Here is a 22,066-nt window from a genome sequence, read left to right on the forward strand (position 1 = left end):
TATAGCGTGTTGCACATAAAATGTGCCATCACTCATTACAGAGGTCCAAACTGCCTCTAGAAGAAATATCAACAAAAAGCACTGTATGTATGTATTGCCAAGCAGCGGCACACAAACTGAAGATCACTATGTGCAATACTAAGCATCGGCTAGATTTGTGTACAGCACACCGTCACTGGACTCTGGAGCCATATAAACTATAAAGGCAAGATAATACTAGTGCAGATCACACGATAACACAACTAAGCCAGAGTAAGGCAGGCATTATATTGGACCAGCAATGGTGTGAACAAGTGATAAACTGCAGGTGTTGACCCACATCTAAAACCATGTATTTAGGATGAACTCCCTAGTGGCAGTGGGAATAAAGACATGGACCTCGAGCCATTAAGTCCTTCATTCAAGACCCAGAACAGCCTAACGTGTTGATGGGAAATCAATAAGGACAATTGCAGCCAGTAGAACTTTGGAGCTGCTTGGGGAATGGTGAATTTACTGAACGTCACCCCCTGCCACTCACAGATTCCCCCGTAACAAGCTCAATAGGTTCTTCAAGTACCAACAAACTCTATGTCCCACCATGGCCAAGACCATCTCATTACCTCCACATAACAGGTTTTGGGGTCACTTAGCCTTTAGTTTCAACCACTTCAATTTGCTGTCACCCCACAGAAGCAATGTTTATTTTCAAAACATTTTCACAGATCCCCTTTGCTGACATCCTAGGTCTGGAAATGTATTTAAGATACACAGCATAGTCATTAGTGTTTTGTATATTTGACAAAATAATGTAGCTATCCTTTATCCATATAACAATATGGTAATATTTGACTTAATATATAAAAATCTTCATGGTTACCCTGCGGACCCAAGTGGCTAAAACGCAACATGTGTAGTGATTTCCATAGACCTCAGATAAAATGAAATAAAATAAAATGTGAAAGAGACATAAAGAGACATACCTCTTTAAGACAGCCCATGAAGTTGTTACTGACTGGTGACCCTGGTAAGTCTGCGGTACTGGGACTGCCTCCAACATAGAAAAAGTCATCGGATCCCAACATGGTGTAGTCCTCTTGAGTGTAGCCTGTGGTAGTCAGAATCCCATCCACTGAAATTGTTACCTACATAACAAAGCACAGGGAAAGGACACGCTATACTCAGACCTAAATACTGCACTTCTCGGATGTGCCTGATTTGAGACCTAGTTTGGATATCCATTTTCATGTCTGTTTGAGGTTTGGTCTTGGTTTCTAGAATTCATCTTCCCCTGAGATATCTAAACTACTGTATTTCAACTGTTGTTTGAATAATGAGCTAGTGTCAGTATTGTCCCTACAGCAACTGAACAGTTATTTAGCAGACACAAAAATGGTGTTAGTAAAATGCTTTCTAGGTTAGTTTAGCTGTTGTACGTATTAGTAAGTTTAGTAGTCTGTCATTGACTCGTTAAAAACGTGCATTGTGATAATGAAGCAAGCGATACTAAGCACCACCACTGTTCGCACTGGTTAACGAATGGTTAGCGGCAATTTAACATGCGAGTGTTAAATTAGCATGCAAAATTAATAAAAAGCAAATCAAACAGTGTTAGAAGCCCACACTGATGTGCACATGCTAAGGCACACGACAGACCGGAAACAAGGAGAACACAAAGAGGGGGGGGGGTAGGTAATTATATCGCTTGTGATGAATATGAATGTACCAAAACTATGGCATAATTAAATTAAGCTATTGTGCCATGCATTGTGAATGGTTAGAATCTGGCTGAGACAGTGATTGCTTGGGCCAGCCAATGATTAGCATTAGTTTGTTAATTACAGCTTGATGCAAAAGGTAGAAAAGTTAATGACCCTAAATATGGGTAAAATAAATATATTAAATAAAAAAATAAAAAAAATAAAAAATAAAACAAAAATGTAGATAAATAAAAAAAGAACTCGGTAGGAACAAGTAGAAACTAAGAAGGTCAACAACAAATGAAAAGGAGAAGTTAAAGTAAGCAGAAGAGTACCAACCGCAGTTCCTCTTTTGTAATGAAGTCTACAGTTAAAAGAAAGAAAGAAAACACGGCAAACCCAAAATAAGAAACAATTAGAATGATATCTACCGAACAATGTAGTTTGTTTACCATAGCGTGTCCAATGCCTGCGTGCTTTGTGGAGAAGGGGGGAGAAAGGAAATTAAAAACTGTGAACATAATAACGATTGTTACTTAAAAAATAAGATGATCACTACCATGTTAGTACATTTTTTGAATCAGGTAACGGTTAGTAGAATGAAACATTCCATGAATGACATGTTAGTTATTAAGCATGTTAGTAACATATAAAAAAGGGCAAAAAAATTTTACAAGAAAAAAAGCGGACTAACAAGTAAGCCTCCAAGGAGGCGACTGCAGTAGTATTTGTCCTGCAAATAGATTTCATAACTTATCAGCTCTGTACTGAACAAAAACAGACACGTGGTCACGATTCCCCTTTGGAATCCCTACAGGTTGAATACATCTGACAGACATTAAAAATGGGGATCAAAATACCTATCGCTCAAAGACTGCCCAACTGTCTGGACAATATCTGTAATAATGTATGTATTTTTTTCTTTCCCCCTTTGGACAAAACCAGAAAGTCATTTGTAACCCCTACTACTTTCAAGGAATCTCAATATCTTCTCAACTCCAAAACGTCTTTCGGTCATACTCAGGGGCTTTAGGCTCACAGATTACTGCAATGAAACAAAGCAAAAAAATCCTGACACATAGAATGAGCTGAATGGGTTTCTCTAACTGCCTCGTAAAACATGCACCAACTTTGCTTTTTTATCTCTAATTAATAAATTATTTAAAAAAATAAAAAAAAACTATTTTGTATTATTTTTATTAAATATTTTGGCGTGAACAAAGGCAATCTAGAAAGTATAAATGCATCGTCTTTTGATATCGACAAAACTCTATATGTAACGTTAACACAAATAACTACATCTTGTCTTGAATGGTGAAACTATATGTATGTATAAATTGAGAAAAGGGCATGTGTGGTCCCGAAAACTCGGTTTGTCATATAGTTTGATTAAAAGTGCAGTTAAAGTCCTTTGAGTGCCCAGTTATATGTTGCATGTTTACACAGAATAAGGAATCAGTGCACGTCAAGCAAGGGCAAGTTAAAAGCACCTATCTGAATCATAAATATCGGTTATATATTGCTTAGCTCATCACAACATCATAGTAGCCAACTCTTGGCGAGTGCTTTTTAACCCTAACATGGCTGTATTGGAGCTGAATCACTTTTAACCCACTGAAACTTTCCTGCAATGTATAACCCTCTCTGGACACCATTAATGAGGTCGGAAGGGTACTCAACATAGAGGTCATAGACGGACCTTAAAATAGAAAATACACAAAAATATAAAAGGAGATGCTCACACTAACAAACATCTAAATACAGATTCAGCGGGGTAAAAGTAAAGCAGTACAATTGATTCAGCTCTGTGGATTAGATAATACTTGCCAAGATGGGGACTCTTTGGGGTTGTGGCGGGCTATGCAATATATAGATGTATAATGTCACGGAATCAAACTTACATTTTGCTATTGTAGCAAACACTATCTTAAAGAAATAATGACATTTCTTCTTAAATTCTTCTTAATTTTTTACCCTACTTAAATGCACTTTACAAACTAAAAATGTGCTCATTTGCTTTCTGCGTAGTAAAAAAAAAAAAAAAAAAAAGATTTTTTTCGTCATTTTGCCATTACAATTAACCCATAATGAAATCTGAATTGCAGTATTGGCTATTGACTGTATATTAAAATATGTATGGTGCAGATAGGCTTTTAAATAGAAATTGCTGTATCTGCCTGCTGTACGTGCACTGATTTCATTGTTGCGTAGAACCCCCCAAAATCTATATTTATATATATATCATCATCAGCCAGGAGCTAAAAAGGTATATTAAGTTTTGTATGGATATATGCTGTGACTTTACAATGATGGCTGGTGACCTTCATCTCTCCGCATCCCATGTTCTTCTTTGTTGTAGCGCTGCAGAGGGTGCCTACTTAACTATGGTATGATCATTACATTTTTCCTGTTGCTTGGCTACACAAGAATCATATTATAGTATTGCATGATTTCACTGCTTCCGTGTAGAGTACTGTATGTAGATGTCATTTCTGTAGATCTTCAGTGGACACTGAGTCTGTCTGATCTACTCTTTCTGCTTCTGGGTTAGGACCATTGCTTCTCTTTTTGTTAGTGGAAAGAAGGAAAGATTAATATAATGCATGAATCATCAAAACCAGAGGGAGCAGCTCAGCAGGGCCAACGAAGGGTCTGCTGCTAACTTATCGATCCATCCGTTGCCAGTCATGATAACGCTGAAGAAAATGGCACCCTACTGCAGAAAACAATATCGCTCTTCGCTTTCTTACGTTTTGTCTGACATTATTAAGGATGGAAATATCATTTAGATAACGTTTTAGGGTTTTTACACTCTGAAATGTTAGTAAAGTTAATGTCATTAAGTGATTATTTTCTGTACATGCAAAACTACACACACATGAAGAGAAAATATATAGCTTGGTTTTAAATAAAAACCAATAGAATATCGGTAGTTTTGCTTGTCTATATTTAAGAATGCAAAGGGTTCTATATCATGTATTGTTAATATGAATCAATGTTTTGCTCTGGAAATCAATTTGATAGAGTGTTACTAAAGTGAGGTGTAAGATTTCTTTAGCATAAAAATATTTTCCATTCAGAGATTCCCTGTCAACGTTTACAATATTAAGGGTTAGAATAATGTATTAGTATTATTATTAACCATGGTTATATAAAACAATGCATATTTTCTTCCTCTATTTTTTTAAATGAATATGTTATTATTTTTGCTCTGTAAATCATCAAGATTTAACATCAAACTTACATTTTGCTATCTTAAAGAATGACATTTCTCCTTTTAATTTTTTTACCCTACTTAAATGCACTTCTCAAACGAAAAATGTGCTAATTTGGTTTCTCGCATTAAAAAAATAAAATACTAAAACATATCTTCAAAAAGTAATTTTGCCATTACAATTAGCTCATATTGAATTGCAGTATTAGCTATTGACTGTATATTAAAATTGTGAATCTCTGACTAGTCAATATGGGGGAAATGCTGTTTCTATTTGAATAAATAAGCATTAATTAAAATAAAAAATATATAAAATCAGACACAAGTACTAGGTACTATAATATACATAATAAAATAAATCTACAATAGCTATCTTTCTATCTAGAGATAAATATGTGTATAAATATCGTATATGCTATGATAATACCCAACTATCGACCACTTCCCAATATAGTAACCTATAACAATATTTATTTGCCAAGAAATAGCAACTGAAGACCGAGCTCATACATTTTAATTATAAACTATTTTCCTATCCCTTGTTACTTTCTAGATATGCCCCTGCTCAGGCATGAGCGGATTCCCTTGGGCCTAAGTATGATCATTTTTACTGATAATATTTTAATTTAGCTAGGTTTAAAGCAGAATACATCACTCTTTCATCCATTTTACTGTTACCTGACGCAGATTCCTGGTTACTTTCACATCATGCCAGTTATTGTCATTAAATTTTCCATTGACCGGTTCCACCAAGGCCTCAAAGGCCCCTGACCCCAAATTAATGACCAAGGAGACAGCTCCGTTTTTCAGTGCGAGATTCACATAATCTGCGGATTTCCCTGTATGAAGCATCAGTCCGTTCCTCTGAAGGGTTTTAAATGACAGGGTTATTTCATCGCTGCTGCTTTGTATCGGGTTTTGGGATAAATCATAGCAGAAGTATTCAGACCCTTTGAATGTAGCGATGTAGTCTTCTTTTCCTAGAAAACAGGAAAAGCCGTATTTGTAAGTTTTTCATTATTTCACTCATTTGATTGCATCGTTAATACATTTCTTCGAGAATCAGTTTCGTTCGTACAAAGCAAAAACATGTATTTTAAATTAAATTGATGGGTTTTGTTAAAAGCACTGCCAATTCTGTAAATGACATGAGCTGCTAGACTGCACAACACAAACACTTACATGATCAAGTCTAAATAAAATGAACTGTATCTTCAAATATCACTTCAGGAACTGTGTTCATTATTTTTATGCATTTGCTCATTAAAAAATACTTTATGTTTCAGCTTTGAACGACTGTAAACCGCATTTTAGAAAAACTCTTTGACTTTAAAGGGATATACAGCCATCATATGTATTTTAATGCAAATAATAGACAAGTGTCACCGTATATTATTCATTCCTTTTATTGCATCTAAACAGAAATGTCTTCAAAATTCTCTATACACATTTGGTGCTTTTCCTGGCTAGCAGTAGGTTTTGGCTAAAAGTATACTCAACGCCAGTCATCTCATGCATTAAATCAAGCAAGAGGTCAGCTGAGGTGAATGGAAGGAATGAGAGGACAGCAGAGGTGAATGGAAGGAATGAGGGGACAGCAGAGGTGAATGGAAGGAATGAGAGAAGGAAAGGGAAAGAAGGAGACAGATGGAAGGAAAGGAAGGAAGAAGAGAAAGGAAGGAAGGAAGGAAGAAGAGAAAAGAAGGAAGGAGAAGAGGGAAAAAGGGGGGGGGCTAAGCAAAACCCATTCACCATCCATGACAACCATAAAGTTATCTAATTCAGGATAATGCTAATGGTATAGCTATGACCAGACACAGGCTGGCCTTCTATCACACTGGGCTAATGCCCTATGGGCCGCTGGCTGACATCACCACTGTGCTGAAGTATATGGCCGGCTGGATATGCCTGGCTGCGCGCTGCATGACCAAGAAAAGGTAACGTGCAGCCGTGCATATCAAGCTGTCAGCTACACTAACGTCATGAGGGGCCGCCAGCCTTCAAATGACATGTGCTAACAAACCCCACACCAATTTGCGCACCAATTTAAGCATTTCAGATATTGTATATTATTTCTCCTAGTATAAGGATCTCAACTAGTAAATATAAATGTATTACCCATTTTAAAATACTTTAACAAAACACACAGACAGCTTTTATATTCTCTTGATTAATGGATGACTGTTTTTAGTTGACATCTCCAATTTATATGTAAATGACTACTTTTGTTTTAAGACTTCTTTTCATTTTAATATGCCCCTTTAAGTGGTTATAGTGAAATGTCCCTATAGGTCACTAGTGTCACTTGGTGTAGTGCCAAGCTTGCCGCGGCAAAGCATTAATAGTTAAAACGTTTTTATTTTTCTTAAAACAAACCCATTTATGTCTTTTTTTTTACCGGTATCTTTTTATTGCCGTTTATGGGCTATTTTTCAAGGTATTGGAATGATAAATACTGCATGCTTCACCGGATTGTGGCAACTGCAGCCAGGACGTTTAACAAAATAAGGTATCAATGCCTCCTAAATGAAAAAAAAATAATCTAATGTAATTTTACTTAAAGGCTTTACTGTAATATAGTACATAATCAGAAAAAAGAAGCAAATAAAAATTCTCTCCTGGATCAAAATCCTCTACATTTTTTTGCTAGAAATTCTTATAAATAAAATATAAGCCCCTAATAATATAATGAAATGGTAATATCATTCTTTACCTAGATCTACTCTATCGTCACTCATAATCCAGGGATCACAAGCACTTAGTAAATTGAATCAGAAAAACAATCGCCCAATGTAATATTTTTTTGCACCCCCATCACCGAAATGAGGACGGTAGGTAAAAAAGATTTGCATTGGAAACAGTTCTTTACCACATGCTATAATTATAGGCCAGTCAAAAGAATCATTTTACTCTGAATGACCCTGCAGAAGTAAAATCAGCTTCTCCAGGGCTTACAAAGATTGGAAAAAGCTTTTAAGAAGGTTAACAGTTTTGTATGTATCACACTTTCCTTAAGTATTCAAGGCTAAATCTTTTGAGCTAATGGTATTTTCCTTCAGAAAGTGAACAAAAAGCCAATTCAGCAATTCTGAACATTTATTGGAAAAGCCAGCTTCATATGTCATTTGAACGATCTGATCAGGGCTACTACATTCAGAAAAAAAATCACTATTACGCAGTTCTCATTGGAATTCTCAGCAAAATTATTGTCTGTTATATGTGCATTCTTACCCTTTAGCAACCTTGTTTTTCTTCAATCGATAAAAATAGATTAGGCACTTATCGGGAAGAATGTCATTGTTGGGTCTCTTGTGTTTTGTTTTGTATATTTTATTCTTTCTCATTTTTTTTCTTTAACTGGTATGACCTCAATTGTACTCTAAAACTAATGTTGACTCATTAAAAATGGATTTCTTAAATGGTCTCAGAAGTACACTACTTAAAAAGCAAATACACTTCCCTATTTTAGATAGCAGATAATGTAACATATTTACCTAATTGAAGTTAAGAATTAAAAGCAATCTATTTCTTATGTCTGCAAAACGACCCATAATCAATTACCCCCAAACGGCAACGGCATTTGTAGATTTTCTAACATTTCTGAGAAATGCATTGAGGAGGAATGGTGCTCGGGGTTCCAGGAAAATTGCTTACAAAGGAAACTAGTTTGTTAGTGACAGTCTCACCGGAGACATCCCTGCTGACTCAATGAGGTAGACTTGGGTAAAACTACAATATCAGGAACCTCAGACCTTGACCGTTTGCTTGGTCCCTGGATATTGAGTTTGTTCTTCAGCCCTTGGTGCCTTATTTTGGCCTGACCAATTTTGGATTTCATCTGCCTTGAAACTAGACTCTGCCTCTATTGCTTCTTATGCAAAATAAAAAGAATCCATTTCATGCCCAATGACACCCTTTAAAAATGCCCCTATAACCCCTGTCCATTTGGGGTTTAAGAAAAAATACAATCTCACGTGGAGGTGCATAGACCCCACCTCATGCCCCATCTTGGTCCTCCTAACCAAGATGGGGCTTTACATATATTTATTTCTGACATAAAGATTCTATTATTTTCTTTCCAGTCTTTTTCTCTCGGTTTTTAAAATAAATCCACCAACTCTAGCTGATTAAATGGATCTCTGTCAACACCAGAATATATTCTATGAAGAATGAGAAAAACTCCAGAGCAATGATTTCGGTAGAATGAACAGGTAATTAGTCACACGACTTCTTTTATTGTTAGCAGTGGGTGACTGCCTCATTCTGTACCTATTACATCAAAACCTACACACAGGCATTGTAATTACTAATTTACAAAAATGATGTCTTAGCATTGTGCTCATTCATGGAAATACATGTTACTCTATAAAGACTCCAAAAGGACCATACGCTTTTGGATAGGAGAAAACGTGCCCATCACAAATGCAGATTATAGGGTATTACATGATGAATACATTCGGTAAAATAAATAAATAGCTAAAATAGAAGCAAAAATGAATACTATTGACAGGTTAATCTATCTGTGTAGGTTCTGATGGCATGATTTATTCCATTTATACAGATATCAGACTCCGGCGACTAGAATATTTTTTTCTAAAATATATAAAAAAGAATTGTAAATGCTATCCTTAAATAATGCATGCAAGCCTCTTAATAATGAGTACTAGATTCCTAAATAGGGATGCCTTTCTTGTATTATGCGTTCTAATCCTTAGATTTTAAACCTCTTTTAGGCATTAAGTAGATTGGACCAACATGAATAAACATTGAAGATAAGAAGAGAAAGCAATGAAAAGTTAAAATATATGACATCTTAAGCTCAATTTCTAGTGAAATGCCAAAGTACCTGGGAATACGGACACACTTATTCAAGGGGGCAGAAAACCCAGTAACTAGGTGAGTGAACAAACAGGCTGAGAACATCAATGTTATCGCTCAATGAGACCAGGTGATTTAACCCCTTAAGGACAATGGGCGGTCCCTAAACCCATTGAAAACAATGCATTTTGTTGTCATTAAGGGGTTAAAACATTATATTTCAAGTGTGGTGTAAACAAGTGTATAGTCCGTGTATAGTCCGTGGACACACACACACACACACACACAAATATATATATTTTTGGACTTTATATATATATATATATATATATATATATATATATGAGAAATAGAGAGAGAATGATGAAAATTATTTTAGGTCTTAATAAAGTAATATTTCAATAAACCATACCACGTATTTATTAACTTAATTCTTATTAGTTTACACAAACCAGCAGCCACCGAATGATTTAGCGTGTGTCTGTGGATATCCAGATGGCGGCTGCACGCTGCACGACGTGATCTGCCACTGGATCAGCAGCATCGGTAAGTATGCATCTCTGCTGGCCATTGACCCACCAGATGGCGAGTCCGAACCTGAACAGAACTGTCTTTCAGAACTAGACTGTAAACATGCGCTGGTGTGGCACACCTTCAATATTCAGCTTTGTCGCACACGTCAGTACAGTCATTAGCGTTTAGTTCAGAGAGACTTTGTGTCTCATATAAAATACACGGGCATTATGCACTGACTAAGACACACTGACAGAATATGTGGGCTTATTGGATCAACACAAAACAATTATGCTTCAGGTATGTAAAAGTCTTCTGATAAATCGAAAAATACAAGAATGTTCGTGTTTGATACGTTAAATACTTGAATATGGGAAGTCATTTGTACAGCGAATATATATTAAAAGAAAATATTGTTCAAAAATAAAGTGAAAAAAAAAAAGAATGAAAAAAAAACAAACTATTTCAAATCTATTTATCATTGCTATTTTGGGGGTAAATGGAACACTTTGCTATAAGCAGTTGTTGGAAAATTGCACAGGAAAATACACAAACAAGGTTTAATGTGTATGACTAATACATGAAACACACCAGAGATAAAGGCTGAGCAAATCTACCATCACTGTTCATTTATTTATACAGCCATTCCACGAATTCAACTACATTTGTAATATCTATATTAATTATCAATACTGCATTATCAACACTTCTAATTGCATAGCTTCTTTTCGTTGCCATGTAATACAGAGCATCCCCTGGTATTACACAGTAGGTGTTAAATTACTAAGAATAATTATTTAAGGGTTTTTTTTCCAAACACAAAGCATATAGCATATATTCTACTAAAATTGATATGTCATTTTAGTATGTGGTTTATGATATATACAACTCTATCACACCACCAAGTGCTTTGTTGGAATGCTTGGATGCCCCCAACCATGAGAATAAGAGAATCAGGAATAGGTAAATATTTTAAATAATGTTTTTAAATAATGTAAAAGTGTAAACCTTTCTTCCTAACACTCACACAGCATCCTAATCAAGCCACCTGAACGACCAACAACTCCTACATATCATCCTGACTCGATCAACTCATCCCCATCCAAGCCGTCCTCTCCTACCCTAAACCACCGACTAGATTGTAAGCTTGGAAGAGCGGGACCCTCTTCTCCCTTTATATCAGTTTCTTATTGGGTGTGATTTTAAATGATTTTACTGACTCTGTTGTAACAGTGCTACGGAATCTGTTGGTGCTATATAAATAAATAAATGTAATGTAATGCATTTGGTTAAATAAATTGAGTAAGTGGAACAGTACCAGGACCGGACAACTAGGAAGCCTTGGCACTTTAAGGCCAGCAGCCATCAAATGACGTATATAGGTGGGCTAGCTGGATACGCATGGCCGCACATTAAGATACACAGCGTGTGGCTGTGTTTATCCAGCTAGTGGCTGACAGCTAGTCGACTACAACTACATCGATACCTACTGTATGCGGCCTACCAGCCCACCAGGAAGTATGCCAAATGGCCAGTACTCTAAGGTTTAAGCGACTACTCTTTTATATTTGCTTCAATTTATGCAATTGCCTATGAACAAGTTGAAATCCCAACACCTTCCCACCTCAATACAACATTAACAATTAACAGTGAAATATTGTGCCTTCACTCAAATAAAGTCTTCAGTTGTATTATTATAATGGCTTGTCACAAAGGTTTTGAACGCAGTACCTGTTTTGTACTATCAAATATAAAATATATATATATTTTTTCGATAAAAAAAAACATTTCTGAATAAGTAGCTGTAACTTCGCAACCATAGGAGAAGCCTTGATCCAAGCAGTAAATATAACGTCGCTATACACAGTACATTAGTATAAATATCAGGAAAAAGAACATTATTTCCCACAGGTAATAATTTGAGCTACTACTAGCGGATTGACTGAGCAACCCTTGTTTTGTACACTACGCAAGCATCAGCACAGGATTAGTACAGCATGTCCTGAGGTTTGAATGCAATTATAAACAAGGAGCAATTTTCTGGTCCTAATTAGCTTCACTTAAAATAAGCATTGCATAACAATAACTCTTCAAGGATGTAGAGTAAAGGCCAGCAAATTAAGATTTTTTTCTTTTTTTAAAACAGTTTTAGCAAATATGAACTGGACTGAATAAAATATTTTGTCACCACTTGTAAGCTGTACCACCTGCGTTGCAATATTAATTATTTTGGTATTATAATTAAAAATACTGTGATAGAATGACCTGTCATACAGGGGCCCAAGGTACTCAGAGATGGCTCCAGCCTGGCTGCCAAACAGGCAGGAATTCCATTGTTTAATTAATCCCATCAATAGGATTGCTGACTGGGGATTAAAGGTTGGGTGGAATACATGTATCTGTTAATTTATGTTAATGAAGTTCTGTGGCTATATCAGTCTATGTTTTACTACAATAAACTGTTCATTCCTGCTGTACTCAGTTCAAGGTAGTTGTGTCTACTTATTGGGTACACATAGCAGGGTTCCAAGGTGCGCATGCTGACTGGTGCTGGAAGTGATTCCGGGGACAACAGGAGGATACATGTGGGTGATCTCTGGGAGTTACTACAGCTCTCTTGGTGAACCCGTTACATTGGTGGCAAGCGGCGGGATTGCCTCCTAGTCTGAGGGACACGTCCTTTGCACCGGGATCTATCTCCAGGAAAGAGAATGGAAGTCAGCTACGCAGAGCTGATCAAGAGGAATTGTAAACGCCTGAAGCTCTGGAGGGAGGTTCTCCACTTGGAAATTAAGTACAAGGGGAAAAGCCTCCCAACCTTTGAGGAAAGGTTTTGGCTCCAGCGGAAGTTGCGGATGCCGTTCTTGGGGAAGCAGCCCAAAGAGGAATGGGTGGCTGAGCTGGAGGTGCTGGTCCAGACAGAGCTGAGGTTGGACGATGGATATCGGGCTCTGCGGTGGTACGCAGCACAGATGTGCCTGGGGCTGGAGGATAAAGATCCCACAGAGGGATATGGCTTCGGCGGCCCGGGATTATTATTGGAAATTATAGAAAAGGATCCCGACTTCGGTAGTGCATCGGAGTGTCGGGAGGAAGACATCCAGGAGCGAAGGGAGGACGATATCCCATACGTGCCGAAACTGTGGGCTGACCTGGATTATTTGGTCACACAAGAATGGGAACTGGAACAGGCATATCAAGAGTTATTTGACCATGTGCAACAGTATGCCCCAGTGACCATGGATTTCATTGATTTTACTGCGTGGTCACCTGAGGATGTTGACCCAGAAGGGGTGGATGGGACTGAGTCACAGGGTTACTGGACAGCTAACCCAGATCCAATAGCGGAACTATGTGATTGTACACCACAACCAGATCCAGAGACTGTGGATTTAATTGATTTTACATCTGAGGATGTTGGTCCGGGAGGGCTTGCAATTGGCTTCCCTTCCCAGCAAAAGGAAGAAGGTTTTGTGGGTGTAGTAGCTGGCACTGCGGTCTCCACAAGCACCCACCCAGCAGAAGAGCTGCCATCGGGGCAGAGTGCCGCTGGCATCTGCCTGCTCCTTTCCCTGTTTCCCGAGCCTGACCACAGCAACCTTGTAGGGTCCAGTCAGGCAGCCCCAGAGACTGTGGTAGTTGATGGGGCTGCGGTTTCCACACCTGGGTCCCCGGAATGTTTGGCAGTTGGCCCAGATCTCCGCTCCCCAGCAGAAGCGCTGGCAACAGGGCAGAGTGCTGCTGTTCTCTGCCCACCCCTCCCCCTTGTTCCTGAGTCTGACCATGACGCTCCCGCAGTGCTCGCTCAGACCACCCCAGCCGAAATACTGGCAACAGGAGAGAGGCAGGACAGCCCCTCTCTACCAGCACTGGAGGTGCCCGCAAACCCTATAAAAGAGATTTCTCCAGGTCAGAGTGCAGCTGGCCTCTGCCCTCCCACATCAGATGTCCCTCCACTAGAGGATGGTACGAAACCAGCACTTGGGGACACGTATCCCATACAGGTGGATGAGACTGTGGTTGCCACCTGTGGTCCCCAGAATTGCTGGGAAGCTGGCTCGGATCCCCAACCCTTGATTGAAGGGGCCCCCGCCACCCTGTCATCTCCCCAGCGGCTGAGAAGACTCCAGAGAGAAGGTGCAGTTGGCAATTCTCTCCAGCGGCAGTTATATTTTTCGGGAGAGGCAGAGGGCAGGCGGGTGAGTACTGCTGTTTTGTTAAATTGTTTTGAGGAGTACCAATTTGTGGCTGGCAGTGATGGTCCAGATATACAGACTGACTTCAGAGTCAAACAGTGTGGGGTCTTATCAGACGTCAGTCTCCCCCAGAAAAAGGAGATATGTGATGGAGTGTGTGATGGAACTGTCCATCACTGGGGCCCCTGGAGAGGACTGAAAGCAAGCCTGCTACCCGCAGATTATGGACCCTGTCTCCCTGCCTTTTGCCAGCCCCCTGCATCCACAAATCCAGGAGCGACGGAGCTGTGCTGTCGGACTGAACTGGATGCAGACCCGGTTTGGGTCTGGCCCCAGTTCAGTCTTATTTTTAAAAGGGGAGATATGTGATAGAATGACCTGTCATACAGGGGCCCAAGGTACTCAGAGATGGCTCCAGCCTGGCTGCCAAACAGGCAGGAATTCCATTGTTTAATTAATCCCATCAATAGGATTGCTGATTGGGGATTAAAGGTTGGGTGGAATACATGTATCTGTTAATTTATGTTAATGAAGTTCTGTGGCTATATCAGTCTATGTTTTACTACAATAAACTGTTCATTCCTGCTGTACTCAGTTCAAGGTAGTTGTGTCTACTTATTGGGTACACATAGCAGGGTTCCAAGGTGCGCATGCTGACTGGTGCTGGAAGTGATTCCGGGGACAACAGGAGGATACATGTGGGTGATCTCTGGGAGTTACTACAGCTCTCTTGGTGAACCCGTTACAAATACAAATAACTTAGGGAAGTTTACGCGACCTTTAAACAGGTGTGAAAGAGAAACGCTTTATAATTTTATGGTGTATTCATTTATATTCAGCCCGGAAAATAACACAATTATCAACAGCTTAAAGGGAGTATTTTTTATAACAATTTGCAATAACCAATAATATGTTACAAAGTAATTCTAATTTTACAAAAACATATAAATAAATGTTGCAGTTTTACTCACAAAAAAATATATGTGCTATATATGTGCTATAATTTAAACAAAAATGATGACAAAAAATAATAAAATCAATTTTAAAATGTATTTTACTTGCTTGAGGCATTCTGCACGTACTACATGTTTTAAATTAGTCACTATATTAAATTAATTCTATGATTATATATTATTATAATTAATTGTAATGTGTATATAAAAAAAACTTCACTAAATGAGTCTAAAACATTAGTAAGGTACTTACAGTGGTGTAAATATAATATATATGCGTCAGTATGTATAAACTAAAAATGATATAAAAAATGTATATTTTATATAATTTAGTGTATTCATAAAAATTACCACAAAATGACCCCTAAGGAATTGATTTAGATTAATCTGATTATATTTTCATTACAAGCAATAGTATTATAGACTGATTTATTTCTCAGGTGGCTAAATATCAGTGTCTGCTCCAACTCTAATATCAAGACATTTGGAAAACAGGTTAAACAGATGGACTCAATGCCTACATTATCTACAGTCTCATCAAATGCTCAGCAGCGGCTCAGCTCCATCACACGCAGGACAAGGATCACATTGGCATTGTGGCGCCCTCCTGATTCCGGTGCCGTCGGTACTAAGACCACCCTTGTGTGTATTTTACACTGATCTCAAGGAAATATTAAAATGTATAACAAACATTTCAAGAGATAATTCTGTTTGTTTTTTTACTATTATTTTGCAAAGAGCTTGACATCTATTCTTTTAAACTCGGTATAGTGTATCGGAGAAGAAATGAGACTAGTTAATTGTATTACTTGTTCCCTAATCGAATATATTCTTCATGGCCTTCCTCCGCCTCTGCTAAGCACAGATCCACAATTACCTCTGTTATTCAATATAAAGCCTATTACAATTGGATAACACTAAGGGAGAGTTGTTAAGCACTGGGTAGCAGGTGCTTTATCGCCACATAAACTAGCATGCTACTTGGATATTTATTTAAATTATGGCTAATCACGTCTTTGGAATGTTTAGTAACTAGAGACATGGGTCTGATATAAAAAAAAACAATAATGACAGTAATAAAGGCAACATATCGGAAACAAGCGTCTGCATCATTTATACATACGGACGAACACCGTATATATGTAAGGACCCGATATACATCTGTTGGGTTTGTGTTTTGACAGGTCTTGGTTGGGAAACCATATTATTTGCATATATAATTTCAACACTTAATTTCCAGGGAATTAATTTACACTGCAGGCTTGCACTTCTGTCCAAAGCTACCTCTAATTGATGCCATAAATGAACAGATATGATGGTGAGAACAGCCCCCTCTGTGTGTTTAGTAATTAGCAAAGAGTTTGATTATTCTTTGGTCGTGTATCACGTAGGGAAACCAAATAATAATTTTGTCTATGGAACAATGCACTCACGTGCTAATATATATATATATTTTTAAAAAACCTTAACATTGTAAATAAAGAAACCTTATTTAGAAATACTGTGTTGCTATAATGATGTTGTCTTCTGCAGATGTAACCATGGCAACAGTGATGTTAAGGGCAGATAGGAAGAATAATTTGACTTATCCTTGGCCAAGTTGTACACTCCAAGCGTTACTAATGAAAACATGACTGTTGCCCGATATATGTTTAAAAATCTCATTTTACAAACTGCAATGCAAAATTAAGAATGTTGATGATAATTTTGCATTGTAACTTTTGTAGCAGATCTACGGAATCTGCTGGTGCTCTATGAATAAAATGTATTGTTATCAACGCCTATCTGTAGGACAGCGCTGAAGGTAAAATACGTCACTGCTTACAGGCAACCATTTTTAAATGTCGATTCTAAAGTTGCATCTGGAATGGATTGAAAAGATTGCTTTTGAGTGAAAAACTTGGTCCAACTTGGATTTCAAAACAGCAGAAAATTACAGTCATTACGAGTCAGGGATAAATAGGAACACTGACAAAAACTGAGAAGTGATGCCACAGAAAAAACAAAAAAAACCCAGAAAATTCTGTTTATTAGTGAGCAAGCTACTTCTTTATAATGATAGTCAGGGCCAGACTAGTAACTTTAATGGTCTCACAGTTGGCAGCCATATACTGCATGGCTCGTTCTGCCTCTGGAGTGGCATTAAGACAGGAGTATGTTGCTCTGTTCTCCCCAGAACATCAAGCATTTGGCCGGTGTGACAGATAGCCAGTCTGGACCTAATGATAGTGACTGTTATTTTCACTTTATCACCACAGAGCCTTGAGCTAGGAGGCACATACTAGCCCTTATCATTAGGAGACCAGCAGAAGGATGAAATATTTCAAACAGTTCAGTTTTTAGGGAACAGTCACTTGAAAGTGACCTCTGAAATCCTCTTTAAACCTGAAGATGCAACACGTTTCAAAAGTAACTTGTTCTTTTTATTATTATTATGATTAGCATTTATTTATTAGGTGCTAACATACTGTATTACATAGCGCTGTACAATATAAAGATGGTATGGTTAACTAATACATAGCAAATATACATTTACACGTATAACAGGAGTTCAGGACCCTGCCTGTGAGCTTGGCATCTAGCCTAATGGTACTTTCATACGAAGTTCCTGCCAAGAATAGTGGACTTTTAAGGGCTCTGTTTGTGAGCTTACAATCTATAAAACATGTTCTTGATTGTATGTGGCATATACCATATTTACATTTATAAGACAAGGTTTTGTTTCAGAGCAAATGCTCTGAAAAATATTCCTTGTCTTATATTCGAGCTCGTCTTCTAATCAGACCTCAAATAGAGGTCTGATTACAAGACTAAGATCCAGATCCCCGCAGCGCTGCAGGGGACCCAGATCCTCCTCTCTGGCAGCCTCTGCTGCTGCCAGCACTTCCTCTGGGGGCTTCTATGACGGAGTGCTGGCATCACATGGCCTTCCTGTGCTCCACCATAGAAGCCCCGGTGGAGGTGTCGGCTGCAGGGGAGGTTGTTTGTGTGCATCCCGCTGCCAGTGAACGTTTGCGGGATGCGCACAGACAACCTCAGCTGCTGCCTTCCACCAGGGCTTCTATGGTAGAGCACCAGAAGGTCATGTGATGCTGGCGCTAAGTCATAGAAGCCCCGGCGGAAGTACCAGCCACCAGCAGCCCCACTAGACACCAGGAAGTCTGAACATGGGTCACAAGTAAATGGATGCACTGGTAAGTTGGGGGGGGGGGTTCAGAGTGGCATGGGGGGTTAAGAGTGGCATTTGGGTAGAGTTCAATCATTTTCTGGAGGTAGAGTGGCAAATAGGGGATTAAAAGGCATACCAGGGGGCAGAGTGGCATGTAGGGGGTATAAGGCATTTCTGGGGGACAGAGTGGCATATAAAGCATATCTGGGGGGCAGATGTGCATAACTGGGGCAGAGTGGCAAATAAAAGAAAATAAAAACAAAAAAATTTTTTTTTCAATCATAGTTTCTATTAAAAATTAAACTAATATTTACAAGTAAAACTTTTTTTCCTATAGGGTAGTCTTATATTCAGGCTTTTTCTTTTTTTCTAAATTAATACTCAAATTTTGGGGGGGTCGTCTTATAATTGAACAAATACGATATATATGTGTATATATATATCTATATATATATATATATATATCTTCACAAGATGATATATTTTACTGAATATCACTGTAAAAATATTATTGATTTTAGAACATTACACAAGCCAACTGTTCCAATTAAGTAAAGGAATGTGGGCAGAGCACGATAAAATTACTCAGCATGCACGTGTCCATATTTTGACCTGACAGATTGGCACAGAGTGTTAATAACTATACATAAATTACTTGCAAAACTGCAAAAAATGCTGTTAATAAATCTGGTCTTCTTAATTTAACACAAATTGAAAACAATGTATATGATCCTGAGAAGACTTTTTCAGTTGAATAGAATAGACTAGAATAGAATGTGAGTTTTCGTGTGAAAATTTGCATGGCCTTACCTAAACCATAAAACTTGCATTTGCAACTTGTGTTTTTCATCTTGCATCAGTGTGTTTCTTCTGCAGACGACTATGAGTACTTGATAAAGGGAGGACTCCCGAAAGCCTGTCTATTATTATTATTTTTTTAAAAAAGTATTACAAGATTCTGCAACATCCTGTTATTTTGCATTCTTATACACTGGACTAATACGGCTACTCAAACATAAGTTAGCATATTTGTGATTTGAAGTCGTACTTTTGTCCTACCCCTGCAAGTTTTTTGGCTAGACCTGCTGTTTAGTAAATAGACCCTAATGTTAAAAAGGACCTTCAGTGACTGATTCATTTAATTCAAAGCACTTCTTTACATGTTGCAATTTGGTAATAAATAAATGATTTCTTCATCAGGACAATTGGGTAGAATTGTTACTGTATTACCAACAAGTGCTAAAAAATATGCACACATTTAGTGATAGAAGATGGAGCATGTAGGATATATTTCATTAAAAGTAAAGAAATGATTGTTGTGTTCACCCCTAAAGCAATAATAAATAGCAATCTGTTTCCTCTCATAACTCAGATACACAATTTACCAAAAGAGTTTACCCGCTCCCTCCCGTTATTCTGCCTCAAAGGTCTACAGTAATTACCAGTCAGTTGTTTGAAAGCATAGCCCCAAAGGCTTGAGAGGGCTTACATTTCCTATGTTATGAAAATTCTACAGTAGAGTACAAGAATGACAGCACAGACCAGCTACAGTGAAATTAAAGTCCCTTCTAACAGAATTTATCCCATGAGATGATGAAGTCTTGGAGATGAACTGTCTTAAAGTGTGCCCATCATGCGAAAAAACAGGGGTTCACAGAAAGAGTAAAGACCTTGTGTATATTTAAAGCTATCCAGGTTCAAAATGGATCAAAAGGTATTTTATGTAATTTTGTTTTTATTAACACTATAATATCTGCATTGAGATAGGATCAAAGAAGAGGCCACCTCAGTATAGGCTATAACCAGGGTTCTCATCTCAGGGTGGTCATCTCTTCCATGTTCTCCTTGTTTTAGGACACTCTAAACCCATAAATAAGTAGGTCATCGTAATAGTACTCCTGTAGAAGCATTCCAGCCACCGAATGGAAATCAGCACTGTCAATGAATTTTGGCATGTTTACAGATCACGTTAGATAAAAACAAGAAAAGGCCCATTTCTTTGTGTTACACATTTTATTCCTAGATTTTAGCTCATAGTTTAACGTGGAAGCTTTATGTGCCAGCAAATACTTTTAAGAATTTATCATGTTGCTTTTGCAAGTCATTTGATACCTTCAATTTCAGCACATTATCATTCATTACCGAGAAACATTCATCATGCAAAACATTCCCATTTCTGTCTAAAACATCAAGCCGACCGCAGTATCAGTATATATAATTTGTAAATCCTCCTAATCTGTCTGAAATAAAGTAGATAATTTAGACTGTCATTCAATAACATGTTATAATTGTTACTGTCTCAGTGTCAGCTATTAACTGTCTACAGATGCTGTTATAAGTGGTGTATCCGGGGAGCAGGCCCCCAGCTCTCACCACCAGGACTTGCTATACACCGCATGTGCTCTGTTCTAAGCTCCAGAACGTGACTTAGCGTAGCAGTGCCCTGCGTCTGAAGGAGATGCCCAAAGATCTACAAGGAAGATCTTTAATCTCCCAAACTACCCCACTGAAATTGCGCCAGGGGCCCACAAACACAACAAGACAACCTGCTCCCTAATAAAGTAGAGGAGGGATTGCTGCCCCCCCCCAGACCAGCTGCCTTAGGTCTAGGTTTAGAATACTGTTCTAAAACCTGTTACATAACTCTATTCTTATACACCCAGCTATACAAGAATTTATGTTATAGAAAAGACCAATAAAGCTAAGAATAAAACATCAAAACATTTACCTTTGGTAACGATTTATGAATTGGATTTTAAAAGTACTGATTCATTTAATATACCAGAGTGTAATATTTCAATGGGAAAAACTTTCTTGAAACAGGTTATATTATTATAAGACATCTGACCGCCATTCAGGTACTTCTCAGCAATGTAAAGTAAACTGCACATTAAACAGTTAAAAACAGTTAAAAAATATTGCTATATTGGAAGAGTTAAAGATCGAAGGTCAAAATCTTATATGTTTAGTATTACTGGCTCGTGAGATACAGTATCTGTTCAGCAAGAAAATGTCTGATTCCTTCTTTCAAATTAAGTAGAGAAACCAACATAATTACGAATTTACATGGTAACCTCCATTTAAAATGCAATAGTGAAAGCCAAATGGTGAAACATCAACTCAGAAGGTATGTTCCTTCATAGTATTTTTTTAGTCTATAAAGATTTAAATTAAATTAAATAAGAGATACATTTATATTATATCATGTTTTTAGATTATGTTAATCAAAGACAAATCAACTCTAAAAGCCAAGTCAACATTAAAAATGATCAAACATTCCCTGTAGTAAATTCTAGGAGGAGCGAGGCCCTAACATTAATTGTTCCGTAGCATGGTGACTCTGCAAAATAGTGAAATATTAATATAGGATATTCAGTTAGAGCAGATGTGCACTTAAGCTTTAACCCCTTGAGTGTCAGGGGTCTAGACACTTTCAGGCCTTTCATACCTAGGGAAGATGTAGAAAACATTACATGTGTATATATATATACGGTACATATATATATATATATATATATATATAT

The 22,066-nt window shown here is 37.7% G+C and overlaps 1 protein-coding gene across 2 annotated transcripts in view; it reads right to left on the reverse strand.

The window, feature by feature from the left end:
* The window catches only part of NRXN1 (neurexin 1), a 632,749-nt gene that overhangs the window by 415,941 nt on the left and 194,742 nt on the right, over positions 1-22,066 (reverse strand). For both annotated transcript variants that reach the window (XM_053459665.1, XM_053459664.1), the window contains 3 exons: positions 5,572-5,873; positions 2,132-2,155; positions 963-1,124 (listed from right to left, as the gene is read on the reverse strand). In XM_053459665.1, coding sequence (XP_053315640.1) covers positions 963-1,124; positions 2,132-2,155; positions 5,572-5,873 — 488 coding nt within the window. The remainder of the gene's footprint in view (positions 1-962; positions 1,125-2,131; positions 2,156-5,571; positions 5,874-22,066) is intronic.

The sequence above is a fragment of the Spea bombifrons genome, chromosome 3 (assembly GCF_027358695.1).
Source record: "Spea bombifrons isolate aSpeBom1 chromosome 3, aSpeBom1.2.pri, whole genome shotgun sequence".
Lineage (NCBI taxonomy): Eukaryota > Metazoa > Chordata > Amphibia > Anura > Pelobatidae > Spea > Spea bombifrons.